The sequence below is a fragment of the Benincasa hispida genome, chromosome 7 (assembly GCF_009727055.1).
Source record: "Benincasa hispida cultivar B227 chromosome 7, ASM972705v1, whole genome shotgun sequence".
Taxonomy (NCBI): domain Eukaryota; kingdom Viridiplantae; phylum Streptophyta; class Magnoliopsida; order Cucurbitales; family Cucurbitaceae; genus Benincasa; species Benincasa hispida.
The window spans coordinates 30,246,166-30,258,984 of record NC_052355.1 but is presented as its reverse complement, the minus strand read 5'-3'; the positions used below and the strand labels follow the sequence as shown (position 1 = coordinate 30,258,984).

The 12,819-nt window shown below is 32.5% G+C and overlaps 3 protein-coding genes across 3 annotated transcripts; all 3 read left to right on the top strand.

Annotated features, from left to right (window-relative positions):
* The first annotated feature begins 1,092 nt into the window (after positions 1-1,092).
* Positions 1,093-5,679, top strand: LOC120082071 (annexin D3). The gene is made up of 6 exons (XM_039037292.1): positions 1,093-1,472; positions 2,772-2,917; positions 3,711-3,938; positions 4,397-4,609; positions 4,705-4,794; positions 5,289-5,679. Exons 1-6 carry the CDS (start codon positions 1,283-1,285, stop codon positions 5,490-5,492), a joined length of 1,071 nt encoding a protein of 356 aa, XP_038893220.1. The 5' UTR covers positions 1,093-1,282; the 3' UTR covers positions 5,493-5,679.
* Positions 5,680-7,009: 1,330 nt separating this feature from the next.
* Positions 7,010-8,271, top strand: LOC120082072. Its single transcript, XM_039037293.1, has 2 exons — positions 7,010-7,198; positions 7,813-8,271. Exons 1-2 carry the CDS (start codon positions 7,093-7,095, stop codon positions 8,082-8,084), a joined length of 378 nt encoding a protein of 125 aa, XP_038893221.1. The 5' UTR covers positions 7,010-7,092; the 3' UTR covers positions 8,085-8,271.
* A 3,363-nt stretch (positions 8,272-11,634) lies between these two features.
* On the top strand, positions 11,635-12,255 carry LOC120081052. The gene has a single exon (XM_039035730.1). It carries the CDS (start codon positions 11,635-11,637, stop codon positions 12,253-12,255), a length of 621 nt encoding a protein of 206 aa, XP_038891658.1.
* Positions 12,256-12,819: the final 564 nt, after the last annotated feature.

The window sequence follows — 12,819 nt, the reverse complement described above, 5'->3', positions numbered from 1 at the left end:
TGTTGAAGAAATCACATATTTTCATTCAAATATTTTCCATTGGATTTTCATATTATTCCATCCCCAAAACTTGAATTAATGTGAATTTTCTAATATTTGTTTAATGTTCTCTCTATTTACTTGTAGAGTTTTCTATTTCTTATTTCTTTTCCATTATGTTGCGTTATGTTTATTATTATAAATTTTTTTAATTCTTATCATATTATGTCATATTAGTTTATTGCTATGATTTTTTATTTTTGTATCACTTTATTTTATAATAAACACTGTACAATAATTTTATATACAAATATTTCACGTATTTTAATTTTGCAATAAATTTATGATATTTGATATTATTTTGTAATTATTTCTCATTTTCTTAAATTTTTGCTCTCGCAGCGATATCTTCATAGATATTTTATAATATATATCTAAATATTATTTTACTTTAGAAATGATTATTAAAAATGGTCAATTATAGTCTATTTCAGTCACAGTCAAAATTTTATTAACCAAGTATAATAGTTTTCATCATTTTTTATAAAGCTTATCGAAATTTTTATCGATATCGATATATTTTTTTAATCGTAAATTGTATTAATATTGCAAAATGAAGAGTTAAAATAATGTTTGCCATCCATTTTCTTAACGCACATCCGATCACCCCATTTGATTATTACAAAACATGATTATTACACCAATTTATTGCCTCAATACATTCATTCTGATTCAATACAGCTGGCTTCACCGCTAGCCGTTAATGATAACGTTTAAACACAAACGTCTTCGTCGTTGATTTTTGTTCTTGAGCTGGGGACCCAACCTTAACGCCTCAAGGAAAAAGTGGCCATCCCATCCGTTACTTTCTTTGCAATTCAGTACACAACTCATCAAAAACTAAATTTGCACCCAGCGTAATATTCTATAAAACACGGTAGCTTCATGTAATTTCCAAGACATCGAGGGCTCAACTGCAAAAAGTTTCGATGCAAAGCCTTCTTCGCAAACATCGAGCAATGGGAATTCTGTGAAAATCATTGTGGTTTTTATTCATTTTTAATCATATTATTATTATTTTTTATTTCGATAAAAATTAATTTGAAAGAAGTTTTATCAACCGGGAAATGGAGTTGAAATCAGGAGGACAGAAAGGGTATTTTCGTCAGAAGAACGACAAAAACAAAACACAATCGGCTATATTGCGTTGTATTGTAGCGAAGTTTGAGGGAGGGAAAAACGAAACGGAAAGAATTTCTGTTTTTGGATTCAACGATTATTGTTACGTTACAAATCTCTCAAAATGAGCAGTTTCTCCTTCAAATCCTTCTCGTGGAGGAAATCCAAATCCTCGAAATCGGATTCCGGCCGTTCCTTTTCGTCGTCGCCGGAGGAAGAGCGGTTCCTGACGGAAAATATGGGAACTCTGAGAGTGCCGGAGACCGTTCCATCTCCCGCCGAGGACTGTGATAGGCTCAAGAAAGCTTTTGATGGTTGCTTTCCATGAACTAACTCCTTTTTCACATTTTAATCTTATTTTTTTATGGCTTTTGAATTTTTCAAGTTCTTCATATTTCATTAACTTATCTGTTAGATTCTGCATGTTTTTGTTTTTCTCTGTGACTTTTTCTGCTGAAATTAGTTCAATGTAATGTGTGGATTTTGTTTAAGTTGAAGCTATCGTCAGTTGAGTTCTCGGAGTTTTTCCTTTTTGCTCATCTAGGTTTCTAAGACAATGTTGAACTTTTGATTTATTTATTTATTTCTTTTTGTAGTCGTATGAATGGTCGTATTTGTTTTTCTGTTATCTAATTCTGTTTAGTATCTGTTTCTCTGTTTTATTTATTTATTTTTAAAATATTTTGGCTTTTTGGGCTAATTTTAAAAACTGGAGTCAGTTTTCTGACAGCTACTTTATTTTCTCAATCTTTATCTGTATTTTGATTTTCAAAATGAACTAAAATTAGAAAATTTTAAAAATTTAATTGACTAGAAAGAGTAAGTAAACAAATTAATGGTAAATGAGAGTTAAATTTTTAGAAACAATATTAGCCTTATTGATTTATTTACGGTTTCTCATTTTGTTGCTTTCTTGATTCTCTGGTATTCTTCTCATTTTTTATAATAATCAAAATTAGGCAGCTAAATGAACCTAATTTTATCAGTCATTGACATGTACTTCTTCTCTTGAGATTGGATATTCAAATACCCATACTCCCACTTGTACTTAAAATAGAGAATGTCAAATTATCATGCTTTTTCTTCTTTCTTTTTGTTAAGTGCGGTATTTTTCCACTTGGGAGTGATTTGCTAGCTAGGATACTTTGTACTTCTCAATTTGTGTACTGTATGCCATAACCAAAATTTAACAATCTTAAAATCTCTCTCTCTCTCTCTCTCTCTCCTTTTTTTTTTTTTTTTTTTTTTTCCCGTTTCCTAGTAGACCTATTGCTCAATATCGATACAATAGCTGATACTCATCTCCATTTTTTATTACATTTGAGCCGTTGTAAGTAATCAAGTTCCTTTATAGTCTGCTTTCTGATGGAATAGAACTATTTGATTCCATGTTTTCTGCCATATTTTTTTTTTCTGCAGCAGAATGGGAATTTAATGTGTTTAGTTTTTCTTCTACCATTGATTTTCTTTCTGGGATTCTGATGTACTTTTCATCAAGTCATTGATCAATGACATCCTAGATATCAAATTTTCATGCTTTCTTTCTTATCTTCTTGATACATGATTGTTATTCGTGTTGTCTATTTCTAATACTATTTCTCATAATGAGTTAGGATGGGGAACGGATGAGAAGGCATTGATAAGGATATTAGGACAGAGAAATGCAGCTCAAAGGAAGGCAATTAGAGAGACTTATCTCGAGCTATACAACGAGTCGCTGATTGATCGCATCCATGCTGAACTCTCCGGTGATTTTAGAGTATGCTTATTACTAGTAACTCTTTTTATATTTGCAGACAAGAAATATTTTCCCATTTGTTGTTCACACTTCACATTCATAGCCAATCAACCATTCAATATAAGAAACACTTACATTTTGGTTTGGCTAGCGTGAGTGTTGGACACGTGAACAATCCAACACTTATTGGGAACGTGTCCAACACTTGTCAGTGCAAAAAATGTGTTGAACATATAGTCAAAGTAAGTCCAACATTTGTTAGACATGTATCAAATCCTTGTTAAATAAACCAAATAGACATATATATGACCAAAATAATAAATTTAAAAGTGAAATATTCTAGGCATATAAATGCACAAGCTCATTTATTTTGATTTTTCTTCTTGTATAAACATGATACATATTTTCAAGATGTATGTTTTAATAAATGTGCTCTTGGTGTGTTTGAGTCCTAGGTTTTAAAATAATTTTGAATCGCCGTGTCTGTTGGCATGTTTGAGATGTCTATATCCGTGCTTCTTAGGGATTTCTAGTTTTAAAGTTTCATTGGCATTTGGAATAAACAAATTTCTTCCATTGTTTTGATACTTGTTCTATAAGGGATCATCAGTTCCAGCGTCCAACTTTGTAGCCAAATAATTTGTATCTTGTTTATTTTCTGCTTTCTTTTCCCCATTCTCTCATGCTTTTGGATGTGAAAATTTGGCTGTTCAAGGAGTTGTTCTTAAAGTTGAAATTGAGCAACAGCCACTTCATTTCCACAAATATTTTTCTTTTCCCCTATCCATCTCTAATTTAAGCTTTTTATGAGTAGAAAGCCGCAATTTTGTGGGCATATGATCCTGCAGAGAGGGATGCAAGATTGGCAAATGAAGCTTTGAGGTCATATAAGAAAGGCATCCATGAGCTTCAAGTATTAGTGGAGATAGCCTGTGCCACATCTCCTCACCATCTGATGGCAGTAAGGCAGGCCTACTGTTCTCTCTTTGATTGCTCGCTTGAGGAAGACATTTTCTCCACCATCTCCATGCCTCTTAGAAAGGTAAAATGGCAAAAAGGTTTCTTGTTGTTGCATTTCGTTTTTGGTATTTCATTTTTGAAGTATCAAGCACGTTTGCTCAAAATCCAGTTTTGATTAAGCCAAAGAATATAAATGAAATCTCCACAAAATGAGACTGAAGTTTTTTCTCCATTGATGCTTGGTGCTCCAAACGATATAAGATAAGTTGCAAGGAAGAAAGTGGTTCATTCTTTAGGACATTGTTCTTTGACAGCAGATACATTCAATCATCATGAATTAGCAAAAATATGATTACATGAAACGAGTAATGGAACTGAAAAAGTTGGTCAGGCTTGTCATTTTGCTCCATAAAATGTTCGATACTTTTTGTATGTCTTTGAAAAACTTGATGTCTCGACTTGTTTTTCTGCTTGCCAAATGCCATTGTTTACTTTTGAGGTTGCAATCTTGAAAAACCTGTTGTTTTGGATATTGTGTAGCTTCTAGTTGGTTTGGTGAGTTCCTTCAGGCATGATAAAGAGGTGGTGGACAGTGTCGTTGCTGATTCAGAAGCCAATTTATTACACGACGCTATCAATGCGAAGCAATTAAACCGCAGTGGTGTCATTTGGATACTGAGCACAAGGAATTTCTTTCAGCTTAGAGCAACCTTTGCATGCTATAAGCAAAAGTATGGAAACCCTATAGACCAGGTTCAACCTTTAAATAACAAATGATTTGTAATTTTTTTTTTCTGTCTTTCCATTCTCCCTCTTGGAAGTTTAGTTATGATGCTTTCCATTTACAGGACATTGTGAAATGTGGAAATAGTGATTTAGAATCTCTCTTCAAAATAGCGATTTGGTGCATTGACACTCCTGAAAAACACTTCGCTAAGGTGAAATATTCTTTACTTCTAGTTTGTTGGTCTGCTTTTTCCCTCACTTTGTATTTTTATTTTGGAGTAAAAGAAGAAAAAAAAAAAAAACAATTTTTTTTTTTTTTTTTTTTTTGAACTCTGTATCTTCTGTTTATTAATTATTTGATTGAAATACTTTGTTGGTTTAAGTCACATTATGGTTTTTGAACTTTGAGGTTGTTTTATTATTATTATTATTATTATTTGGATTTGGATAAGAAACAATTTCCTAGAGAGTAACAAATAGACATTTCCAATTGAATAAAATAGAGGAAAATTTTCGTTTAATTTTGAACTTTCAAGTTTGTTCCATTTTGGTCACTGTCAAGAGCTCTATATTTGAATAACAACACATAAATCATTGACGGACGTGGAAATAATATTTGGTTGAATTCATAATAGGAGAGTAATTTTTGTTGAATACTTGGGTTATCATCTTACATGGAAATTCTCCATTGTGAATATTGGTCCAGGTAATCAACAAGGCCATTGTTGGGCTTGGAACAGATGAAGATTCACTAACCAGAGCCATTGTAAGTCGAGCTGAGATAGACACAATGAAAATTAGAGAAGAGTATTCCAACATGTTCAAAAACAAGCTCGACGACGATGTTATCGGCGACACGTCTGGAGACTACAAGGACATGTTGATGATCTTGCTTGGAGCTAAAGTTTGATTCTTGCCGTCTTCTTCTTCCCTTTCTCTTTCTCACTGCAATTTCCATGTTTGGTTTTGGGTATTGATTTGTAGGCCTTTAAATAAATAAACTTGTTCGTCTTTGTATATATGTTTGGAAGATTGATTTTTTATCCCTCTTCTAAAGAAATAAGAAATAATAAAAAGGAACTCTTTGTATCTTGTTACGATTTTATTTATTTTAGGGTTGAAATAGTCCCCTACCATGTGTCCCTAAGAAGAAAATTTAACAACATTTCAAATAAAAAACCAAGTCCTTCCCTTTGCTTAGAATATATAACAGAATTCATTTTGGACCAAATTGCCTATAAATTGATGAAAAATTAACACTTAAGATTATAAACACTATTTCCATCTCCAAATTTCTTTCTCTAATATCTATTTTTTGCCAATAGTTTAAAAAATCAAGCCAAATTTTGAGAACTAAAAAAAAGTAGTTTTCAAAAACTTATCTTTATTTTTGGAATTTGGTTAAGAATTCAACCATTGTATTTAAGAAAAATACAAATTATTGTAAAAAATGTGGATGAAATAGGTTTAATTTTTAAAAATAAAAAAAAATCAAATGATTATCAAATGGGGTCTAAATAATATAATGTCGTGCCTTGAGAAGAATGTTCCTTTATTGTGGAGTTTAATATAAAGAGTTATAATAAAGAAGAAAATATCTCTTCTTATGTGAGAAATGGCTTGAGAAGAATGTTTCTGTTCTTATATAGAAATACAAAGATACTTTAGCAAGAAATAAAAAGGGCTTTCTATCATCATCAACAAACTGAGAGATCCAATGAGGAAAATCCGCTAGCCAAGCAGCAAAACAAGCCTAAATTATCAGCCAACAAGCAAACCCAACTGCAACATCTTAAACTTTTTGCATTTCTGAGTGCAGAATTGCTATCAAACATATTTGTATGAGTAGGAATAATCTCATGAATAAGATTGTTATATGAAGAATATTGTTTTATGTTGCATATCTACCCAATAGAGAGAGATAAGATCATGGATTCATTCTGAGTTCAAAGTCTTTGTAGGTTAAATTATAAGTTCAATCTTTCAACTTTGAGACTTGTATATTATCTATTTAGTCTCCGAATCTTCTTTCAATTTTATGTTTAGTGGATCTATGAATTTTAAAAAGTTTTAAAGTTTAGGAACTAAATTTATAACTTTGAATATTCAAAGACTAAATAAACACAAAACTCAAATATCATGGACCGAGTTTTTAATTCAATAATTTAGTATTAGAAAAGGAGAAGACAGAACAAAAGAAAATGGTTAGTGATCCTATTTTACTAAGAAAAAAGGTGGTAGTTGACAATCAAAGCAAATAATAATGAATCCTAAACAAAAAAGGAGGCTGAGACTAGTAAGAGACCTCCCTTCTTAAACCAAACAGCTTTTAACACCAAGAATTTGGGCAGCATTAATACAACTTCAAAAGTAGTTGCCCCTCAAAATGGCCTCACTGATGAACTTATATAATGAGGATTTGCAAAACAAACTCATCACAAAGCCTTTTCGACCAAACTACATTTAATTTGAAGCAAATTTGGTTGTGCCTTTTCACCTTTCTCTTTGCAATGAAAACTGCTGCCATTTTTCTTGGCATTATTCTCTCTTTGCTTTTGTTTGTTAACTTCTGCTATGCAGCAGAGGAAAGTGTTACTGAATTTCAGTCTGGGAAAGGTAATTTATTTTTTGCTTGTTTTGCACCATCCCTTTAAATGAAATTTGCACTTCTCTTTGTCTTGACAAACTTTATTATATGTCCTCTCACATGGGAGCTCAGAGGTGTTTGGAATGATGGAGTTAGGAAGTCTATGTTTGGAGTGTAGAGTTGTGAAGATGACGTTCCTTGATAAATGTACAAAAGAGAGAAGGAAAAAAAATAAAGTTACTCAGTAAATGTGAAAACTTCAATAACAAGCACTAGTAAAGTTGGCAAAGTTGAGTTATTTAACATCAACTTATGAAGTCGATGGTCCAAACACCCTCTATGGTCTATTGTGGTTTAACGTGGGTCCAAATAGAAAGTGGAGAGATTTAAACTTTTAAACTCTTAGTTGAGAGTATGTGCCTAAGCTAGTTGGCCATGTTCGGGTTGATCAATAGCATAGGTCAATGTATTCTAATTTCATCTTAAGAATACATGTTTGACTTTGGCTAATATTTAAACCCACATGGAGAGGATTGCTAAATTATCACTAAGTCGAATAAAATTTGAACCATTTTCAGTTTGTTCTCTTAGCAAAGACCAGACCAAATTATAGTGTAAATGAAGGGCATTTTGTTTTATACAGGTGCAGCTGGTGTAACAGCTAAAAATGGAGGAGAAGAGCAAGAAGAGAAATTCAAGTTTCTTCATCACCACAAGCCATACTTCAAGAAACCATTTCTAAAGCCAGTTCCATACAAGCATCCTTTTCTCAAGAAGCCAATTCCAGTTCACCCATTTCTCAAGAAGCCAATTCCAGTTCACCCATTTCTCAAGAAGCCAATTCCAGTTCATCCATTCCTCAAGAAGCCATTTCCAAAGCCAATTAAACCACCAGTCTTCCATAGCCATCCTTGAAAAACACCCTCCACTTTCATATGCTATATAAGAATAAGAAATGCTGTCTGTGACATAAAGAAGAAATGAATTTGATGTTAAAAAAAGAAGGGGTCAGTTCTATTATTACTGTAACTTGTGTCAAGTGTAGTATTGGATGAAGTTATTTACAAATAAAGCTTTGTTTCTGTGTTGTTTCTGTTTAAAAGGTCATTGTAAGTTTCAATTATGAAGTTTTTGTTCATTTAACAATGGATCAGTTTAAGCACTGCTGAACCCACTTGATTCTCTTCTAAGAAATCCATGAGAGAGAAATAGTAGTGTTGGGTCTTGTTATGAGTAAATTTAGATCAAACCAAATAAGCCAAAGATCAAGAAAAAAATAAGAAAAGATAATCCAAGGTAAAGTGGACTTTAGATCAAATTAGTGCAGATTATCTAATCAAATCAAATCTAATAAGTGTAGTGGATTGAAATGAAGATGATCTAGTCAAATCAAATTCAATAAATGCAAATGATCTAATCAAATCATATCCCGTATCTAATAAAATCCTAACTTATGTGAGATATAAGAAAAGATTCATCCCATCCTAATCATTTTATCTATAAATATATTATTTATAACTTAACTTGATCTAAGATTTGTATTATAATATAGAACTTAAACTTTTGAATTATTTCTCTCTCTTCCAAATTACAAATTTATTATTGTTGTCATGTGAATGTTCGATACATTTTTTTGTCCAAATTTGGTATCAACATGTCACTGCTAAGAGGTGGAACACATCCAATTTATGATGAAAAAGGTTTGAAAATGAGATGGAGTAAACGACAACTCAATCTTAAAATTAAAAGTTAAACCTAGTTTTAATTTAAACATTGAAAAAAAATATGGTCTACAGTAGAGAGTGATGTGTTGAGAATGCAATCAAAGACAATGGAATAATTATGGATGTGTTAGTTAAAGACATGATTACGAAAATTTATATCCAAAGTTGATAATATCACATCAATATAGAAATATCATGATAGATTCCATTATCTCTACCAAGTAATATCAACGCCATATTCTACACTTAGCCATGTTTATGGAATTCAAAATAACATAGTCATGTAAAAATAACATCCCCAGATCATAATCCTTTTACAATTATACCCTTTTAATTATATACATAATTCTAAAAAAACAACCTATTCTATTCCCTCTTTCTTATCCTAACAAATAAATATACTCGCCGAAAAAGAAAAAGAAAATACAAAATTAAGCCACGATTAAATCCACAAGATTGATCATTGAACCATTTCAGCCAAAGATTAAAAAAGAAAAAGAAAAAAGAAAAAGAGAAAAAAAATCCAATTTCATTGTTTTGGAAAGTTCAATCTATTTCGTGTGCCCTTATAATTTATTGAATGCATGAAATGTAAGAGTTTTTATCTTTTTTTTTTTTTGGAAGCATTAATATATAAAACCCGAGACCAACAACCAAAGTTCTAACCCCTTTTGAAAGTGGAAAAATTTCACAAAATGACCCAAAAATAATTTTTTTTCTTCTATGAATGATCTATTCCTAAAAACTTATCTATAACTGACCTTTTGTCCATGCGAAATACCAATTTTACCCCCAATTTTAAAAACTCTTCATACCGTGCCTTTTGTCTCCTTCCTTCAACTATTTCTTCAATGATTCATTCAATATGTATTTAATGCAACAATAACATTCCACAAGAGTATTTATTCTCTACTAATATTCTACCAATAGCATTGAATAACATTGATATTAAGAATGGAAGGTCACTCTCAGTTATTCACTTTCTGTCTAACTCCTCATAAAGTTTTCCCATTGTTCTCTCAAAGTTTCAGTCAAACATTCTCATTGTCAATCACTTTCATCTTTGTTCATTTCATTGTATTTGATTATAGAGCAAGATTAATTCGTCAGATCCAGAAATGGAGAGAATGTAAATGATATTCTACAGTATTTCTTGTCCTAAATCGCTTTCACAATAAGTGTCGTTTGGTATTAAATGAACGATCATGTAATAATATATACATGATCGTTCATTACAATATAAATGCTCGTTTAGTATTATATAAATGATCGTTTTAGTATTGTATAAACAATCGTTTATTATATATAAACGATCGTTTATATAATATATAGACGACCGTTTAGTAATATATACACGATCGCGTATACAATACTAAATGAACACTTATAAATAGCTGGGCGATCGCTTATCAATTACTGGGTGATTTCTTAAAATTTTATAGGATATTGCTTAAAATTTGCTAATTTGATTGCAGATCAATGATGCTACTTTGCATCTTTGTACGATTTTGTGGAGAATAAGAATCAGTCCAGAAGAAATTATGTTAGAGGTCATATGAAAGGTTTGAAGGTCAGAAATGATATAACGTTCAGTGAATTAATGAGTATTATGCTCCAATGAATGAATATCGATCTGGATATGTTTGATATACACATCAAATGTTGTTACAATCTATTGGTCCTAGCTCCTCCGATTGATATAATCAATGATGAAGACCTAGCTTTTTTTAGAAGGCAGTGATGCATCTCAGATGCCTTATTTGTATCATTACACCTCGCGAAAATCATGGAGTACACACAAATAATATGTATCAACAGTGCAATCCAACGTACCAACCCATTCCAACCAGTAAAAAATTTGGGTTTGTAATCATTCCAACACGTAATATTCCCATCATGTCTTCATTGGATAATCATATTGAGCCATGTAACTTTAGGGATGATCGAAGTGAAGCATAGTTTGGTCACAACAATGAACCCAGATGTACTCCACAGTTCCATACTGACCATGAATATGGACAATCTTTAAGATCACAAAATAAGTCCAACACCTTACATTCATGTTCCAACCCCACCTGCTTCTGTCCCACCAATGGTGATGCCTTCGGTTCAAATGCATTCCACCATTCCAACCTAACAATTTTTAGATATACCCAGATCATCAGAGGGCCCATCATATAACAACCTCATCACAATACCTCATGACTGTCTGAATGAAGAGGATATAAAGGTTGGTTAGAATATGACTTGCTAGTTAAATTGTCAATACTTGCAATAACAAAGAACTTTGACTACCGTGTAAAGAAGTCAACGAAGAGCTTGCTAACTGTACTGTGTTTAGTGGAAGAATGCAAGTAGAGGGTTTGTGCAAAAAAATTAAAAGAAAGTGATTCCTTTAAAATGTATCCAAGCGAACATACATGTTCTCTTGAAATGAGAATGAATAATCATCGACAAGCAAAGAGTTGGGTTATTGGACACTTAATCAAGTCTAAATACGAATAAGTTGGTCCAACATATTGCTCGAGGGATATAATTGAGGACGCTTGACGAGATTATGGAGTGAATATAAGTTACGGGTGGGCTTATCACGCTAGAGAGTATGGATTGGTGTTCACACGAGGGTCATCAGAAGGTTATATGCTATTGTTAGGGCATATGGCCAAACACTTAAGCTTGCAAATCCAGGTACAATCTTTGAGGTTGAAGTAGAGGACAAATAATACTTTAAGTACGTCTTCATGGCATTTGGTCTGTGTATTAAGGGTTTCTTGAATTGCATCCACCCAGTAATCGTAGTTGATGAGATCTATTTGCACGAGAAATACAAAGGTATGTTGTTAATAGCAACCTATATTGATGACAATAACAACATATTTCCTATCGCCTTCAATATTGTAGATGGTGAGAATGATGCATCATGGACTTGGTTCATGATTCATTTGAAGGCTTTGGTAGGAGACATTTCGAATTTAGTGATTATATCAAATCGTCACATCTCAATTGCAAAGGTTGCCTCAAGTATATTCTCGGATGCATTTCATGCTTTATATATATACCATATTCAGAACAATTTGATAGGCAAATTTAAGAATAAGGACATAATCCCACACTTCTACCTAGCGGTGAAAACTTATAGAATGTCTGAGTTTCAGATGTCTTGGGCTAAGCTCCATCAATATCCTAGGGTGATGACCTATCTTGAGGAGGTTAGATTACAACGGTGGATAAGGGTTTATCAAGTCCATTGTACATATGATAAGTCGACGACAAATATAGTAGAATGTCTCAATGGAGTGTTGAAAAATACACGAGAACTACCAATCACGAAGCTATTGAAGCATATCCATGAGTGGTTATAAGGTTGGTTCTATGTTCGACATACACATGCAACAGATGGACAAGCATTGTAACTGATTACGCAATGAGTATTCTTAAGGAATCATAATTGATGTCTAGAACATATCATGTTTCCTCGGTGGACATGCATATAATTAATGTGGATGATGGATATTTGGGGAGTTGGTTGATCTTTGTTCACGAACATGTACTTGTATGGACTTCAATTGCATGGAAATCTTGTGCTCCCATGTAATATCTGCAGCAACCCTGAGAAACATTAATGTTCAAACATTATGTGCAAAATGGTTTATAGTTGAGTGTGTACTTGCTGATTATGTTGGACCGATCTTCCCAATTGCACATAAATAAGAATGGAGTCGAAACTTCGAAATTCTACAACCATGAAAGGTACCAAGTGTCGGTCTATGTCAAACCGTTAGGATACCTTCTACTGGGGAGGAGCCAAGACAAATCCACATGTGTACACGATGGTGTCAGAGAAGACATAACAAAAAAACGTGCATAACAGACACTGGCCCATCTAGGCTCAATGATATATAATTTATAGGTGATTGTTTACTTAT

Bases quoted from the DNA above. Each gene is read 5' to 3' on its own strand.
- LOC120082071 (XM_039037292.1), top strand. From the start codon at position 1,283: ATGAGCAGTTTCTCCTTCAAATCCTTCTCGTGGAGGAAATCCAAATCC. The intron at 2,918-3,710 runs GTATGCTTATTA...TTTTATGAGTAG, and splicing joins AACTCTCCGGTGATTTTAGA to AAAGCCGCAATTTTGTGGGC. The intron at 3,939-4,396 runs GTAAAATGGCAA...GATATTGTGTAG, and splicing joins TCTCCATGCCTCTTAGAAAG to CTTCTAGTTGGTTTGGTGAG.
- LOC120082072 (XM_039037293.1), top strand. From the start codon at position 7,093: ATGAAAACTGCTGCCATTTTTCTTGGCATTATTCTCTCTTTGCTTTTG. The intron at 7,199-7,812 runs GTAATTTATTTT...TGTTTTATACAG, and splicing joins TGAATTTCAGTCTGGGAAAG to GTGCAGCTGGTGTAACAGCT.
- LOC120081052 (XM_039035730.1), top strand. From the start codon at position 11,635: ATGGCATTTGGTCTGTGTATTAAGGGTTTCTTGAATTGCATCCACCCA.